This window comes from Lycorma delicatula, chromosome 8, assembly GCF_047948215.1.
Source record: "Lycorma delicatula isolate Av1 chromosome 8, ASM4794821v1, whole genome shotgun sequence".
NCBI classification, from domain to species: Eukaryota; Metazoa; Arthropoda; class Insecta; order Hemiptera; family Fulgoridae; genus Lycorma; species Lycorma delicatula.
Genome location: NC_134462.1, coordinates 88,099,129 through 88,116,641, shown reverse-complemented (window position 1 = coordinate 88,116,641; position 17,513 = coordinate 88,099,129). Strand labels below are relative to the sequence as shown.

Sequence of the window (17,513 nt, the reverse complement as noted above, 5' to 3'; positions counted from 1 at the left end):
AAGATAATTCTTACTTATATCTATTTGCTAATAGTTCAAAAGTTAATTATAGATTTAATAGTCTGACTATTAAATTAACAAACATATTTAATTAATGTATTGATTTATATTCTGAAACAGAAAAAGTAAATGTTTATAATATATCATACTGAAAAATTGGATTTGCATACACAATGTCATATACAAACAAATCCAGAAAAAAATATAACCTTTACCTCTAAGTCTTCCATATCTCTCTCATAATGAATTTTCGTTCGACTACGTTCACTCAGGTATTTAGAATGAGATTCATCTTCATAATCAAGGCCAGGTGAATATGGGCCACGGCTGTTATAATTTCGTTGACTGGACCCTTTATGTTCAGGGCTAGATTTTTGTGGCCCATTATAATTCCTAGAATTAATCATAAAAAAAAAAAATAGATATCATAATATTTTGAATGTTTATAAGGATTAAATAGCACAAATAATACTTTAATGTCTTTCATAAAACAATCTAAATTAGTAGCATAGAATCATATTCCAGTAACACATATTCATGAACTTGATAATAACTTCTCAAATAATTCCATTTCTCAAGATGTTATAAAGTTCAAAGTAAAATATGAAAATTATACAATACTTATGAACAAAATTAAGACAATTTTAATTTTTGCTATGCACTACATACCAGTACAGTAATTTTTAATGTGATAGCAAGGACACAATCCTTCATATGTTATCAAGAGTACATTATAAAAACGTTAATATAAACGTAACAAAATTGACAACTACAATAGACAAGTTTAAAAGAACAGATCTTAATTTCAAGATAGATAAATGAAATTTTGCTTTCAATCAATTTGCACTGACTGCTGAATAGGTACTATAGCCAAATGACAGAGGTAACCAGACATAAGCTAGGACCCTCCCAAAAATGTACACGTTCTCAAAAATAAAAACGGTTTTGGTCTTTGCAATAAGTTTGAGAAACAAAATAGTCACTATGACTTAAACTGGAAAACGATCTTCATGTTTTATTTAAACAATTTGATATGTTATATGAAAGAGATTGATGCAATTGTTTGTAGACTGTTTCCACTTAAGTTCAAATTACGTATTTCATATCTACACATCTATGATGATTAAGAAATATTTTTCATTGCAAGTCAGTGCACCCACAGAAGAAATGACTGAATATTCTTGGCTACAACAAAATACTAGAAAATAATCTAATAAACTTCTTTACTCAATGGAAGAACAATATATAATGGTAATTATGACTGAATTCCTGACAGAGTGGAATCAATCATCTCTGTTTTTTCTCATACACTAGAAAATTCACTTACCATCTAAAAACCTATGTTTACTGAAATTGGGTACCATCCTGTAGTTACTTTGTGAATGAATAAATAAAAATATAATAATAAAATATAGTATAGTTATAATGTATTCAAAAGTTGTAAATTTAAGAATATTTAGGCTGCCATTTCTAAAATTAATTTTACTCCCATCAATAAGCTCAACTCTTAAATGAAATACAGTAATTAAATTTTTTTATTGCTTACTGTAATAAGTTAAAAAAAATCAATAGCATTCAAATTTTGTCCTTGATCTAAGTAAAGACAAACATTGTCATTGATCTGAGTTATGACAAAATTTAAAACATTTAATTTAGAATATTTATGCTATCAGCATATTTTAAAATAAGTGTTAACTACTTACAGCTTTCTAAACAATTGTATAAGTTTCACATAAATGGTAAAGTACAGTGTTAATAACATTTACATTAAATGTATAAATCAAATCTTTACATGATTATAGAAGAAGCAAATTATCAGTAGGTAAGAGAGTATGGTTTTCTTACACAGATGATCACTACCTTTGAAAACCGTACTTTAAAATGTTCTATATGACCCAAACAAAATAATACAAGAAATGAAGTATAAATTCAATTTTATAAAAATAATACAGTAAATCAAACTGTCTGGGATTATTTATGGGCACATATGTATATTTGCTTAAGATAAGTAATTAAATTATTACGTACTTGGAAAGGGCTTCACAGTTATTCACAAGTGTTTTTATCGCAACAGCTAGTTGACTGATAATTTCTCTTTCAGATCTCCCCTCTTGCAATAACTTCCTGTAACTAGGAAGCTGTATTTGTTGCAAATAACATGGAACAATTGCTTCAAGAATAATCTAAAAACAAATAAACGCAACAATCATGGGTGATATTGATTAATTGAAATATAATCAATAATCATAGTAAACCATATGAAAATAATTTTTTGTATAAATAATAATGGTGGGTAACACATACATTAATAAATAATTCTGAGAATTGCATCGTGCAGCATTTGATTACAATTAGTACAATACCTGAGGCTTTTTTCAGTGTCAGAGAGCAGAATTTAAACCCACTACAATGGTGACACACTGTTACTATTACAGCTGTAATGCAGTCTAATTATTGAAACTTTAGTTCATTAAAAAACCAACAATAATGGCACAATTTACCTTCTAAAAATTCAATTTCCTCTTTGATATGTTTTATACATTTTTTTTACAATTATAGAATTTCTCCATTGCAGTTATGTAATTTTTTCCTTTCTAATTAACTTTACATAGAATTTAAATATTGCTTTTGGATATTCCAAATTTGAGCTATCATAGATAAAAAAATTTCACTTTACTAAAATTAGTTTTTTAATTTGCTTTTTTAAATGACGTTTACTCATATTAAAAACACTAAGGGACTATTTGGACCTTGCGACCCTCCCAATACTTTTTCATATGTTCTGATCTCTGTGCCCTTTCTGGTGTTGAAAATGTTCATACTGTGAGTTTATTTCTTGTGAATGTGAAGCAAACTTTTTTGTACTTGATCTTTTCATTTATTTCTATCTTGTCTGTGGTGTCTTCTAGTGTAAAGTCAGTTTTCTTCAGATCTCTTTACTTCTCTTAGCCACCTGAATCTTGTCATGGTGTTTTCAAGTTGAGATTGTACTATACAAGCTGTTTCAGAAGTCTCGAATCTTGCATCCTCATGATGTGTCCAAAGAATTCGAGTCTTCTTTTACATTGGTATCAGTGATGGGTTTAACTTGATTTTGTTGGGCACAATCCACCATTGCTATCTTTCTGGTACTTTTTGTAAATAGAATGGGTTACTATAGATTCATACTTCAGTCTTGATTGAAGTAGTGATATAATATTCTTAGCATGTAAGAATTATACTATACTAAGATATTCTTAGTATGTAAAAAAATAATAAAATTATTAATCATATTTTACAAAATTATTTTAAATGACTCTTGTTTTAACTTTGTTACAACTAGTTTTTACATAGAGATACTTCATGTATACTGGTTATCTTTTTTCGCGGCTATGTAACTAATTGATATCAACTTATTTACAAGTTTCCCATACCATAAATTTTCATACAGAATATCTGAAAAATATTGCAGGTTAACAAGTTTTGATTATATTGAATTTTTAGGTTATTATTAATGGGGGAAAAGATGGGTCATTTTTTAGCTAAAAATTGCAATCATAATTATTACTATAAATATTTTTACAATGCTTTATATATTTTTTTTATAACTCCTTTGTGACACAATGTTTGCAAACAGAATTAATATCATTTCAAAATAAATATATTAGGGAAAAATTTGAAGTAATATTCATAAATTACTTTTGCAGTAGTTATAAAAAATTTTTTAATTAACTGAAAATTACCACGACCATACGTGAACAATCCATGCCTGACTGATAAATTTAATTTACTTATCAAAATTCATCACCAGAAAAAATTAACAAACACTTAGGGCTTTTTAATTTATCAGCAATATGATAGGATTCAGAGAGAGATGAACTATCTATCACTAACACAGTTATATAAAAAATGCCAACTCTGACATTAATATAATATTTTTATAACTCAGTCTGCCTACATCCTTTACAATCTTATGTGTCTTCAAAACTTGAACATTTCATGGAATAACATTCAGAAAACTGAAAGATATGTAAAAAATTAAGGTAAAATGCCATGTTTAAATAAACCAATAGATCATCGATTACTAAAGTTAAAAATGCTGGCTGCAATTCATTGCATACTGCTCCCAATTGCTAATTCTTAAAAATTAATGATCACAACTGTCAATATAAAAAAAAAAATTATATATAAATACAAAGGTGATTCCAAACTGCACGGCAATCTCTCAAGTGATAATTCTGTAGCCAAAAATATTAAAAAAAAAGTTTATATAAACATAAGTCAGACAACAGTTCTTTAGAAAGTTTCAGCTCATTAAACATTTTAGCAGGGGTAAACAGGGAGCTTTCTGCTCCCTCTGTGAAAAAACCAAATTAAAATTCTTGGGGTAAAAGCAATGAGTAAACTTGACGCTTCCTTATGGTTTTTGATCTAAGAAATTGAATAAAAGTTGTTCTAGACCTCTATCTCATTTAGGTTTTAAGAAAAAAAGGGTAAAACACAAAGATTTTTTGTCAGAAAATAACTTTTTTAGGATTGGAATAAAATAACTTTGTTAATTTACCAATAACAAATAAAAATTTCTAGTTAACTTTATAGAAAATTTAATTCTGAGAAAATTGATGTAAATAACATTTATTAAAATTAAGCTCAGTTTATAGTACCCGATATATTTAATGTACCTTACAGAATGATCTAAACACTAATAGTATTGCACATTGTTGATCAGCTGTTGTTATTTTATAGCAAACTTTGAAATAATTTTTCAAATAATTTATTGTATTTCTGTCATTAATAAAAAAATTATTACCCAAGTAATTTTTATTTTACAATTGTTGTATAATTTTTAATTTTTTAATAGCAACTTTTTAACAGAAAATTTTGCTAAACATGGCTCTTCTCCATTTTTAAAGCATTAATGCACATACTTTCTTGTTTAAATCTGGGAATATATTTTTCAAAATGCCTTTTTTGCCTATCAATTTTCATTAAATATTTTTTTAAAGTCACTATTAAAACTAGTATGTAGTTACTGCTTCTGATGTTATAACTACTCTGATGTAGAAAAGTGGTCTAACAATGTGCATGTAGATATAGAGATAACAAAATGAGAATTCTCCAATTCCACTTCCATCAATGCTATCCTGTGATGTTGAAAGACTATGGCTCGTATCCAATCCTGGTATCATTAGAGTTAATATTCAGTATCAGGTTATTGGATTTGAATCTCAATGTAATTTTGTTTTATGGATAAATTACCTGTACGGTTGGGTAGCCTGCGTGAAACAATATAATTAAAAACACTTGTATGAATAATGTTACGTTTTCAATGTATAAGTAAAGCTAATCTTATTTTAATATTTCTCAACTTAAATTAATAATAATTTACCAGCATTTGATGCCCTCTTATTGAATCGGCTGCGTAAGCTACAACCATAACACAAAGTGATATACAATCTAATACACCAACCATTTCACTTTCATCATGATAACAAAAATCAATAGCCTGTAATGGTTTCTCTTCTCTAACCAACTCCCCTATATTTAGTGGATCTGGTGATGGAGTTTCTAAACTTAACAATAAATGAAACAAACAACTGGATGGTACCTGCAATAAGAAAAAATTGCAACAATAAAATAAGTAAATATTATCAAAAATATGTATAACAATAATATGTTACAAAACAAAATGTCCAAACCTACAAACAACTTTTTAATCACCGAGAATTAGAATCATTTGAACATTTTTGTTCAGAAATAGTTAAATCTGATGTAGGTTGCAACGTATCTACAGAAGTGCACAATCTTAAACTTGATTTTAATAACTGTAAGCTTTTTTCTTTAAATTAATTTTTACAAGCAAAATAGTTAGAATTCTAATCATGTATAAGAAAAGTGAATATGTAACATATATTAATTTTTTTTGTGGTCAGCATCTCTATCAACCGATGGTTCCATAACTCATAAACCCTGAAAATTGAAGGCTGTGAAGTAAAATTGAGTGGCTAAAACCTCATCTATTTTTAACCCAGTTTTTTAACCAATCTTTTAAAAACAGTTTCTTTAAATTACAAAAGTAAAAAATGTTTGTTGCACGTATCCTGTATGTTGCAAACATTTAATAGTGGCTAATGAATATACGCCATTTGATTGGACCTTAAAGAAAAGATTCTTAGTAAAGAGGAGATGACTAGTATAAAATAAGAAAACAATATGAATTTAAGAAAAAGGCATCAAGCATCAAAACCATTTATGAATTTTAAAAACATCTGGCAAAACTTTTTAAAGAAATGTAAGTTTTTTGTATGAGGGATCCTAAAAAATTTGCAGAATTAAAAAAAAAATTGTTTTAACAATTACTTACTGAAACCAATCTCCTTCAAAGTACTATCCATGTGACCAAATCATTAACCGCAATGGTGTTCCCAATAATGAAAAACATTTTGGAATTCCTGAAAAGAATATTGCTCAAGACCTGAAGATTTTTTTTTATGTGAGAACTTTTTCTAGTTCTCACATATAAATTTCTTGTTAAGATCAGGTAAGTAAGGAAGTAAGGGATCAACAGTCATTTTGTTTATCAACAAGAACTGTGTTTGACAAGTACAATATGGGTGAAGGTGGGTGTTATTGTGGTGCAGGAACCAATCATCATAATCAAGGCGAGTGTTTTCATCATGCACTCTTCTCAACTCATCCAGGTAAAAATACAGATTCACTGTTTGCCCAGGAGGAACAAACTGATAGAATAATTTATTAAAACAGGTTTCATGATAACAATACAGTATGAAGTAAATATATATTGCAGTCTGAAGATACTATGAGCATCTGTACGCAGTCTGGTGAAAAAAAAAACTTTGCAAATTATCCTGTTTGCATCAAAAAAGTAAATTAATGTCTTCACATTTGATCAAAGTTGCTGTTTAAAGAATAGCAAAGTATAAACTTGGTGATTTGCTGTGGCTTAATAGCGGTCTTGTTTCTAGGTCTTAATCATAGTACCAACTCTCATAACCTGTCAAACTTTAGAAAGTATATTTGGATGATTTTAAAGTTGGTCCTTCAAATCATTGCACACATTAAAATGATTAGTTTTTCTGATCTGTGACCAACTGAGGCATACATCTTGTAGCAACATGTTTCATGTTTAAACCATCATAAATAAAATTCATTGGCAAGAAATCCAAGACACAGAATTCAATTCAGAAATCTCTTCAATAGTCGATGATGACGTTCATAAAGTATGTGAACTTTTTCAAGCTTTTCATCATTCCTAATTATGAAAGATTGACCAGATCCTGATTTATCTTAAATTGACATTTTTTTTTTGTATGAAATGCGAATACCACTCATAGATCTGTGTGTTACATAAATTTTCCATTTAAAAGTAATTTAAAGCATCACTACTGTTTCAGTAGCTATTCACATAACATGTGAATGGCTACATCAAGTCACATAACATGTTTACAAAGCACAAAGAAAAACTGGCATGGAATGACTTATGAACAATACACATCAATGTCACGAGACAGATTCGACAGATTACTGTAAGCCTGAACAGTTAGAATTCACAATTATCTCTAGATTGCATGTCAGGTCAAATTCTGGTTAATTTTGGATACCCCTTCATTCCAGATTTGTTTTAATCAATTTTTTTTAAACAATATTTTCTCTAAGGAAATTTTATTTAATTTTTCTGTTCGGTACCACGTAAGAGCAAATTCCAAGTTGTATTGTATGTTTATTAAGAAAAAATATCTAGTTTTAAGCAGAAAAATAATCTGAAGAAAAAACAACAAATTTTAAAATGTTTATTTTAGGCATATAACTATTGTTAATTACATTTCATCATTAATATCAGTGATAAAAAATAAAATACCTTATGTGCATCACCAAACTGAGCAGTATCATCAATATCTAAAATAGCAGATACACTGCCAAACATCTGAAGAATAAAAGGTTTTCTATTCATAAGATAAAACTGCTTAACAACATATTCAACCGTACAAGTTACAAGTTTATTAGTCTGATGACTAGCATACAGTTGCAACAATGTCGGTATTATCAATAAATATCTGTAAAATAAAAAGTACATTAGGTAAATGTAATCATATAACCAATTAAATAAAGATTATTATACTTATTTACATTAGTAAAGATTATTACTTAACCGTTACTTAAACAACATAAAATTAAATTTTGGGTTTTCATATTACATAGTTCGAAATCAAAAAAATATATCAGTATAAATTATTTTGGAATGATTTAACAAATACTGGTGGAAGTGGAGCTGTATGAGTAACAAAACAGTGGATGACAACTGAACTCAATCTTATGATAAAATAAATATAAGGGTGAACAAAACAAATGATTAATAAAATATTATAAATAATTGATATTTATAACTTAGAGCTTAGGTAACAAACAAAATGAATAGAGATAGACTGTATACCCAGAAATTGATTTTGGGATTCTGCACTACACTGACATGTAACTACGGGAATTACCCTTAATTTGGGGGAAGATCAGAAAGAGAAAAGTTAGGAAAATATTTATGAATCTAAAATTATGAAAGTAAATCGATAAATATAAAAAAAACTTTAAACTAGTCATATAAGTTACATGCTGTACCAGACACTATAGAGGGTATAAGAGATGAATTGGATGGTGAATATTTACAGAGTGTAGCAAATAATAAGTTTTTGGATGGGAATTCAGGAAAAAATAGGAGAAGGGGTAGGATTAGATAGATATATGATTTAAAGATTGAAAAACTTATTTGATGTGAAACAATAAAGGATACAGTGGACTGGAAACAGGTAATATAGCAGAATTTACACCTTCAGAGACTTACAAGAAGTAACAAAATAAATATGTAGAAAATTTTTATAGAATAATTAAAATCAGATGAAAAAAACTAAGTTTTGAAATAATTTGAAGTAATTCTTACATCAAAATTTAACATAACATTTTTTATTGAGCTTCAAGGTTTAGTGACACAAACGTGTACGTAAAAAAAAAAATAATTTTATAATAGGTCTTTCACCTAACAATCTAAAAATTGATTGTTAGAAATACAATTGAGTGTAGATATATATAAAGATATATAAAAACAATAAACAGTATGCAAAATCACTAAGTATAGATTAATTGCCTCTATTTAAACATAATTCAAATACTGTAAGAAGAATATACTAAAAGATCATATCAATTTTAAAAATTACAATTTAACATTTTTCTTTTATGTAATACACCGATTCCCAAAATATAATTATGAAAATAATACAATTTCCATAATTCTAATTCCATTTTCAATTCAATGTCATAGGATGTGACATCTAGAAGATACCTCTTAGATATTGTTTGTGGAGGTATAAGTAGACGGTTATTAGATGATGTAACACTACTCTCTCAATTGTTTAAATAGTTTCTTGAATTTTCTGGTATTTCATGTTCAGGTATAAATAAATGTTTTTTTACAGGTTTTGGTGTTGAATTATTTTTTAAGATTGTATTAGACTGAATATTGTTGTGATCAAATCAAATGAAGATTTTGAAATATTTTTTCTCGTATGTATTTTTAAAGATGGATCTGTTTCTATTAAGTGTTGGGAGAGTGAAAATTAAGAGGACATACTGTCAACCAGTGGCAAGTGTGAAAATCTAAAATATGATGACAGCCATTTGAATTTTGGTTTTACATTGACAGAAATTAATGACAAAGAGAGGCATGATATGTTCTGTGTATAAAAGTTTTGGCACCAGAGAGCACGCTGGAGAAGAATAATATAATAAGAGAAGAACTCATTTTATCACATTAGATATGGTGAACATTATGATCAGTGAGTCTTCGGAAAGCTACTTTAAAAAGTGCCTTTGTCTAATAACACTATCAGCTGTAGTATACAGCTCATATTGAAGGACCTCATGTTCAATTAATTGAGAAAATAAAAGGAAAGGAATTTGACTTGCATTTGGATGAGGCCTACTTAATTTATTTGATTACAGTGGAACTCACTTGATTTGCTATGCATGGTTTACAGATAGCAATAAGATTGTAGACCTCTTCTGTAAAAGTTATCAGTGTTAGTGCAAAGGCTCAAGACTTGTTTCGAGATCCTTGATATTTTATACCTGAAAAAACTTATAGTTTGTGCTACAGCACTTTGTGATGGCTTTCTCGTGGTAATGTATTATCTTGTACAAATGAACTGTGGGAATTTCTCATATTCTTAAGAGTTAAGAGTCTCATATTCTGTGAATGAAGATTTTTTTGGTAAAACTACCTAATTTATGCAAAATTCTTGAAAATCTGAATGCTCTCAACATCTCCAGGGAACCAACAAACACCTTTTAAAGTTGATTAAGTGAATTTTAGCTTTTGTAAACAAAACCAAAGCAAAGAAAAAAAATGAATGAAGACAGAGGCAAGGAATATTTCCTCCTGCTGCAACAATTTTTTACATTCAATGGAGTTGATTTCTCTCGAGGTAGGAAATCAATTTTTTCAAAGAAGTTTAAAATGTGTTCTTCAATGCCACTGCTCCATCTGAATTTACTGCTACAGATGAAGAGAATCTGACCGAGTTATTCTTGTAACAATACATAGAAAACAAAATTTAACAGCATGGAATTAACTGAATTTTGGATATCAGATAAGATGAATATCCACTCCTAAGTGGCAATGGTCAAGGGATTTTAATTCTATTTGCAACTTCTTTTTTGTGTGAAGCTTGGTTTTCGGCTGTTGCTATGATAACATCTAAGTATTGCACCAAAATTAATGTGGAGAAGGAAATGTTTGGGTGGCTGTGTCCAGCTTAATTCCACGATTTGAGAAAACATATGGTAATCAACAGGCACTGGAGAACTTAGTGATAAACCTTGTGTGTGTATATGTGTCTGTGTGGGTATAAATAAATTGTTTTTATAATTTGTGAATTTTTTTGTAATTTTGCTGTTCACTACTGAAATTCAGAATTTTTTGTATTTGTCCAGAATAATCTCAAAATTTATAAAACAGTAAAAATTTTGACAAATTCAAAATTCATAAATTACAAAAGCAATTTATTTTAAAGATGACATTTGTGTCTTTAATAAAAGATATATATGTAAATATATATATATTTAATATTATATGAAATATAAACAACCTAGTTTATTGAATTTATTTTCAAGTATTTTTATAACCTCATCTTTTCAATTTACAGGATCTTCCACTTCTCTTGGTTCATTTATCTAACATAAACATGTGACTATGGAACCTCATTATTTACCAATTTCAGGTTGATTTTCAAACTTTTTTATGCAACCAGTAATTAAATTTAATGTATAGTATTCCTATTATTACACATTTGTATATTCAACAATATAAGCATGAATAAGCATTCATGAATATCTAAAAGTTACAGAAAGAATAGTACAATAAATAAATAATTAAACATACCCATTCGTAGAGAATATGTTCTTAAAGTTATGAGCAGCATTAATATAAGTAGCCATAACATATCTTAGTATACAAGCGTCCTCACTGTGTAATATAACAGCACCATTTAAAACATTTAGGAACAAATGGATATCACCTGAATATGCAAAGTTACCGGCCATAGCTTCAAACATTCTAGCAATAAGGCGAACCCACATAAATTTATGCAATACATCCAAACCAAACAACTCCTGAAAGAATACATCTAGTCATTAGAAATGACAGGAATTAAAAAAGAAATATATTATTATGAACACTACCAAAGAAATTAATATACTAAGACTTACAGGTACAACTTTTAAATTAATGAACTCCACACTGGTTATTGATTAATGGGCTTCAAATTTGCCGATGCTGTGGCCAGGTGGTGATGTAATTTGACTTTCACATGAATACTAGTTTTAAAAAAGAAAAGTGTTAGTGTGATTTTAAAACTGTTTAAAAACCATTTTGAATAGCACAATGTTGTATGTTACATCATCCAATCAGACAATTATGGAACATCTAGAGAATGCCAGAATAGCTCAGGCATTCAACAGTTTGATGTAGTGGAGCAAGTTATAATTTATAAACCAGTGATTCCCAAACTTTTTCAAGTCGGCGGCGCCCTTTTTCAATTAAAATTTGTCTATGGCACCCTACCCTAAGTAAAAGTATAACTACTTGTAAGTAATAGATAAAGATAAATAAAACTCGTGTATCTTCATTATTTTTTTACCATTAACATTAAATTAATAATTATAAATGTCTTGGTTCAATTAATTAAGAAGCTTTTACAATATTTCACGGCACTCCTGTGAAGATGTTGTGGCTCCCCGGGGTGCCGCAGTGCACAGTCTGGCAATCACTGTTATAAACTAAATAGAAGTGAATAATTTGATACTGTTTATTTTATTTGTAATTTGCCTTTTTCAACCCAGTTAGCTCCAGAAAGTTTGCAGTGAATTTTTGTACAATCCAGTAGTAGGATTGCATGAACCAATATCTACATCTTTTCTTACATCTTTTCTCTTTTTATTTAGGACTAATTTTCTTTTATTTTTTGTATTTTAACAAAAATGATTAATATATTTTAATAATTGAGTATATAAGTAAGTATAAACAAAGTTAAATAATTACACAAGCCTGCAAAATTTGGGTTGTGGAATGTTTTCAACTTTTGATAATTGTGATCCCTATGAATTTTTTAGCACTGAATCTGAAAATAACCTTCATGTTTTCCCATCACTTCAGGATTTTTTGCAAATCACAATTTTAAGAATTTATAAAAAGTTGAAAAATTGTGAAAATGTGATACTATAAAATAGACATAAAATGTTTTTTATTTAAAAAATAAATTATTATAATATATTCACATTTTTGGCTTGTATTATGCATTCTTGTAGCTAAAGAGTTGAGTGATCTGAAGAGGAGGGTGTGGAAGGGGTTTGGGTTAAAGGTAATGAGACAGTGGGAGAGCTTGGCTGACAGGTTGTAAAAAGACTTAACAAGGTATAATGTGTTTATTGGTAGCTATCTGCACCAGTCATGCACCGTGCATCTACTATCAGTGCTGTTTCAACCATCAGTGTGTGTAAATTGAGTTTTTTTTTCTGTCCTCCATGATCAAACACATTTTTGTCAGTGCAAAATATATTTTCAGGCCATAAAGCAAAATTTCTGTTTTCAAATAGCTCCAAGAGACTGCAAAAATTCTGCAATTCTGAAAAGGCAAAAAATAAATATAACAAGTTTCATTTGACAAGTGTACCTCACATATTTCAGAGTGAAAATACACCAAGACAAAACTTGGGCTCTCCTCTACATTTGCTACATAAGTGTTGAAGGAGTTAGATGGTGGTCAAAGGCTGAACAAAAATTGTACAGATTTGGAGTTCCAATGGTGTGATGAGAGCCACGAAATCACACCAATGATTGTTACTTTTGTTTGACTGGTGTTCACAGTTTCAATTTAAAGAATAAAAGAAGAAAACTGTCTATCCAAATATGCCATCTGCTTTATGCCTGGTTCCTCAAGGTCTAGACATACTAGTGCCAATTCCACCAGTACAAAAATTTAGGCTGTTACAAGCTTGAAGTTTCATTTCCTAAATTTACATGTGGACTGTTTTCCTGAAAATTTGGGTGCCGTTAACAAAGAGATGGGTGAGCGATTTCATCAACACATGAAAGAAATGGAAACCTCCTTTCCATTAGCAAGGAAAATGGACTACTAATAGTCTGATGGCAGACTATTGCTGGGTGTTACGTTGAGATGAACCCTATAGAGAACATAGAAGGAAAAGCATGAATCAGAGTATAAGCCGTCCAAAGAAACTTCAACACATGGAATAAAATTTTAACTATTTTATACACTTAATCATTAAGGGTGGGTGAATAGGAGTGGTTTTTCCCTACTTGATGAAATTCAAATAATTATAGATTAACAAAGATGCCTACAAAAATCTGCTGTTTTGATTTATTGAACAGTTATATATATCTTATTTTGTTGGTTAAGACAAAATCTTCTGAAAATTTATTTTTTGAACTTCCAGGCCCACAACTCCAGAACAAAACATAAACATTACAATTTCAGTGTACCTGTGTTAAAAGTTTGTTATTTTACTGAACAAAAAATTTAGTAAAATATTTGAAGAACTAAAATATGTACATTTATTATAATTTTAAATTTTCTTTTTATTGCTTCTACTTAAACTGAGAAAAAAAGTAAAATTTTTGAATATTGTATTTTTAATTTTAAAATTCTTCTATTGCTATTATTCCCTTTTTTGAGAAAACAAGATTTATCTTTAATTTAATACAAAGGCCATTAATAAAATGGTTTAATTTTGAATTCTGCCATTAAAATTAATCATTAATTCCAATTCATATTCCTAATTCTAATATTAATAATTATATTTTTTTTTATTACACACTTTGCCCATTTCTCCTCCTTTGTAAAGGTCAAGATCAGCTTCAAGGGCTTTACGTGGAAATGATGGTAATTTCATAAGTTCTTCATGAAGAAATACAACTCTTTGTACTACCTGCAACAACAAAATAGAAAAAAAATCCACAGTTACTCTGAATGAACAGATTATGTAATCAGTTTCCAACTCAGAGATCATTTGAAGACTACGTAGCATATGAAAAGTAAATTAGGACAAGAAATATACAGTGTTAGAAAAGTAACAGACAAATATAAAAACATGATTACATGTTAAGGAATTGTATTCTGTGAACTGCAAATAATGTTTTCTGCAAAGGTTGATAATCCTGGGTTGTGTACAGTTTGCAACCATGAGCCAATCAGGGTAGTGACCTTGAGACAAGAAGGCATTTCTGATTCTTTCATGTTCATTGTAACTTCATCACTTACCACTGATTAAGACCATGTCTTTCTGCACAGTGTCTGTCAGAACAGTATTACACTGTATTAACTCTAGAATAGTGAATATCTCTCATCGAAAACATTTTCCGTGAGTTCACAGAACCAGTGAAAGACTAGTTTTCCATTAAATTTCCAGGTACACTGGTTCCTAATCAATGTAGTGTAAGAGTGCTAATCAATTAATTTGGGGGATGGGATCAGTAAAGAACTGAGTAAAGTGGCAAACCATCAATATTTGACAAAGAAAAACTACAACATATATCAGCTGCTACGCAACGCAGTCCCAACAAGTCCATGAAAAAGAGGGCCAAACAGAAAAACATCAAAATATTACTGTTGCAACTGCACATGAGGGAATTCATTAGACTCAGTCTCATCCCATAAAAAGTGAAAGTGGTTCAAAAGTTACTGACAACAGACTGTAGAAAGCAAATTCAGTTCTGTGAGTGGCTTCAACAGTTTATAGAAGACAATTCTTTTGATATTAAGGACTATGCTTTCTATACTGATGAGGTATGATACCATTTATCATGGTATCAGCATGCTCAGAACTTAGGTTTATGGTCTGCCATCAATCCACATGCGGTACGTGAAATTTCTCCTGAAATTTTCAATGTGGATTGCAATATCCAGAAGATTAGCATGCCCAATACTCTTAGCAGAAATAGTAAATTCAGCTTGTTACTGTGAAATCATTCACCACTTTGGGGGAGAACTAACCAAGGACAAAATTAGAACACAGAACACTTGGATTTAACAAGATGGCATGATGTTGCATGCATGCATGCATGCATGCAACACACACACACACACACACACACACACACACACACACACACACACACACACACACACACACACACACACACAGTCCACTTAGTTACTAGAGATTTTTGAAGATCAAATCACTTGTAAGCACTTGAGACCACTTCTTTCACCAAACTTAATCTTACTGGATTTTTACTTCTAGGATTATGCAAAAAATAATCTTTATCAAGGAAATTCTCACAGCCTTCAGAAACTTCAAAATTCTATTCATGATTTCACCAAAAACATTCCACATGAACAACTCTGAGACTCTTCAGTCAACTCTGAGACTCTGATGCTTGCAATTATGGCTGGATGTTCATGGGATTATTTCCAACTACTGTAAGGAAGCTGGTGTTACATGCTGTTATATCAGTGCATGATGACCAGAAGATTGGGATGTGGATTGCAATACCCAGAAGATTAGCATGCCTAATATGCCTTGCAGAAACAGTTAATTCAGCTTGTCATTGCGAAATCATTCACCAGTTTGTGGGAGAGCTAACCGAGGAAAACAAAATGAATTACAAAATTAAGACAAAATTACAGGTGTAGAGTTACTTTTTGAACGCATTATAGAATAACAGTCAATCACTTCCTGACTTAGTAATGTACAAATAACTTTATTATTTTTTTAAAATAATAAATCAGTTTTTGCTGTTTGCTTAATATATATATATATATATATATATATAAAAAAAGGTGATTTAATTTTCACAACTACTCTAAAACATCTACTAACAATAATTTTAATTATTAATTAACCTTCAATCCAACAATCCAAACATAACGGTAATCTCAACTGAAATACTAAAGTTAATTCCCTTGATGAACACAATATGACATGAGTCAAATGTCATTCCCAAAAACAGCTTATCCATTCTCAAGAATAACCAGATCCCATGCCAAGGCTTAATTGGGAAATAGAAGGTTGAAGTGGTTACTCATTTCTTTCATCAAGCTGAACATACTTAACAAATCAGCATATTGTAATATCTTTGGTCTGTTCATCATAGCTGCAAAGTGAATATTGTTACATCAACTAGTGTTGCTTGAACCTAAGATGCTTTAAATGCATGAAAGCCATAATAAAGGCAGATGTTGATAATATAAAGAAACAAATTAATATACTGCTTGCTATAAAATATTTCCTCAACTCAGTAGAGTGTAATAAGAAAATTAATTTTTATGAAATTACAGTGTAACTATAAACAGTTCATAGACTATGAGACGATAACAAAAAATCCAATGTGTACCACATGACATCCTTGTATACATATTAAATTACATATACACATTTTTTTAAAATGAAAAGTACATGAAATTTTATTTCATTAATAACTTCGGATATTTTTTTCATATTTTTTTTAATTGTTATTATTGAATTACTACTTATCGTAAAAATCTTTTTGCAATTAGAGGTTAATAATTACTAATAAATCAATATATTTAAACTAAAAAAAGGAGATAAAAGTCCGATTTGAACTGATGTGCCTTCCCCTTTTACGATCCAAATATTTCATTAATTAAAATTTCATTTGGCTATAACTCTGGAACCAATGAAAATAAGTACCACTTATTACATTGTTGAAAAGATCTCAATAAGAGCTTATTACTGCAGTTAAGAAAAAGTCCAAAATCCAAAAAAATCCAGATTTTTTTGGATACTTTTGGTTCTCTCGATTGCAATCAAAAGGGGAGTTACACAACTAGATGTTACAACAGTCCTAAATACAAAATTTCAACATGGCTAATTGTTTTTGAGTTATGTGAGATACATATATATGTACATATGTACGTACAGACATCACGCCGAAACTAGTCAAAATGGATTCAGGGATGGCAAAATGGATTTTTCCTTTGAAATCTGAA

The 17,513-nt window shown here is 29.4% G+C and overlaps 1 protein-coding gene across 1 annotated transcript in view; it reads right to left on the bottom strand.

The window, feature by feature from the left end:
• The window catches only part of unc80 (unc80, NALCN channel complex subunit), a 242,538-nt gene that overhangs the window by 47,886 nt on the left and 177,139 nt on the right, over window positions 1-17,513 (bottom strand). The window contains exons 46-51 of the mRNA XM_075373197.1: window positions 14,380-14,490; window positions 11,426-11,655; window positions 7,859-8,054; window positions 5,369-5,587; window positions 2,029-2,183; window positions 216-393 (exon numbers count right to left, since the gene is read on the bottom strand). Of these exons, the coding sequence (XP_075229312.1) occupies window positions 216-393; window positions 2,029-2,183; window positions 5,369-5,587; window positions 7,859-8,054; window positions 11,426-11,655; window positions 14,380-14,490 (1,089 nt within the window). The remainder of the gene's footprint in view (window positions 1-215; window positions 394-2,028; window positions 2,184-5,368; window positions 5,588-7,858; window positions 8,055-11,425; window positions 11,656-14,379; window positions 14,491-17,513) is intronic.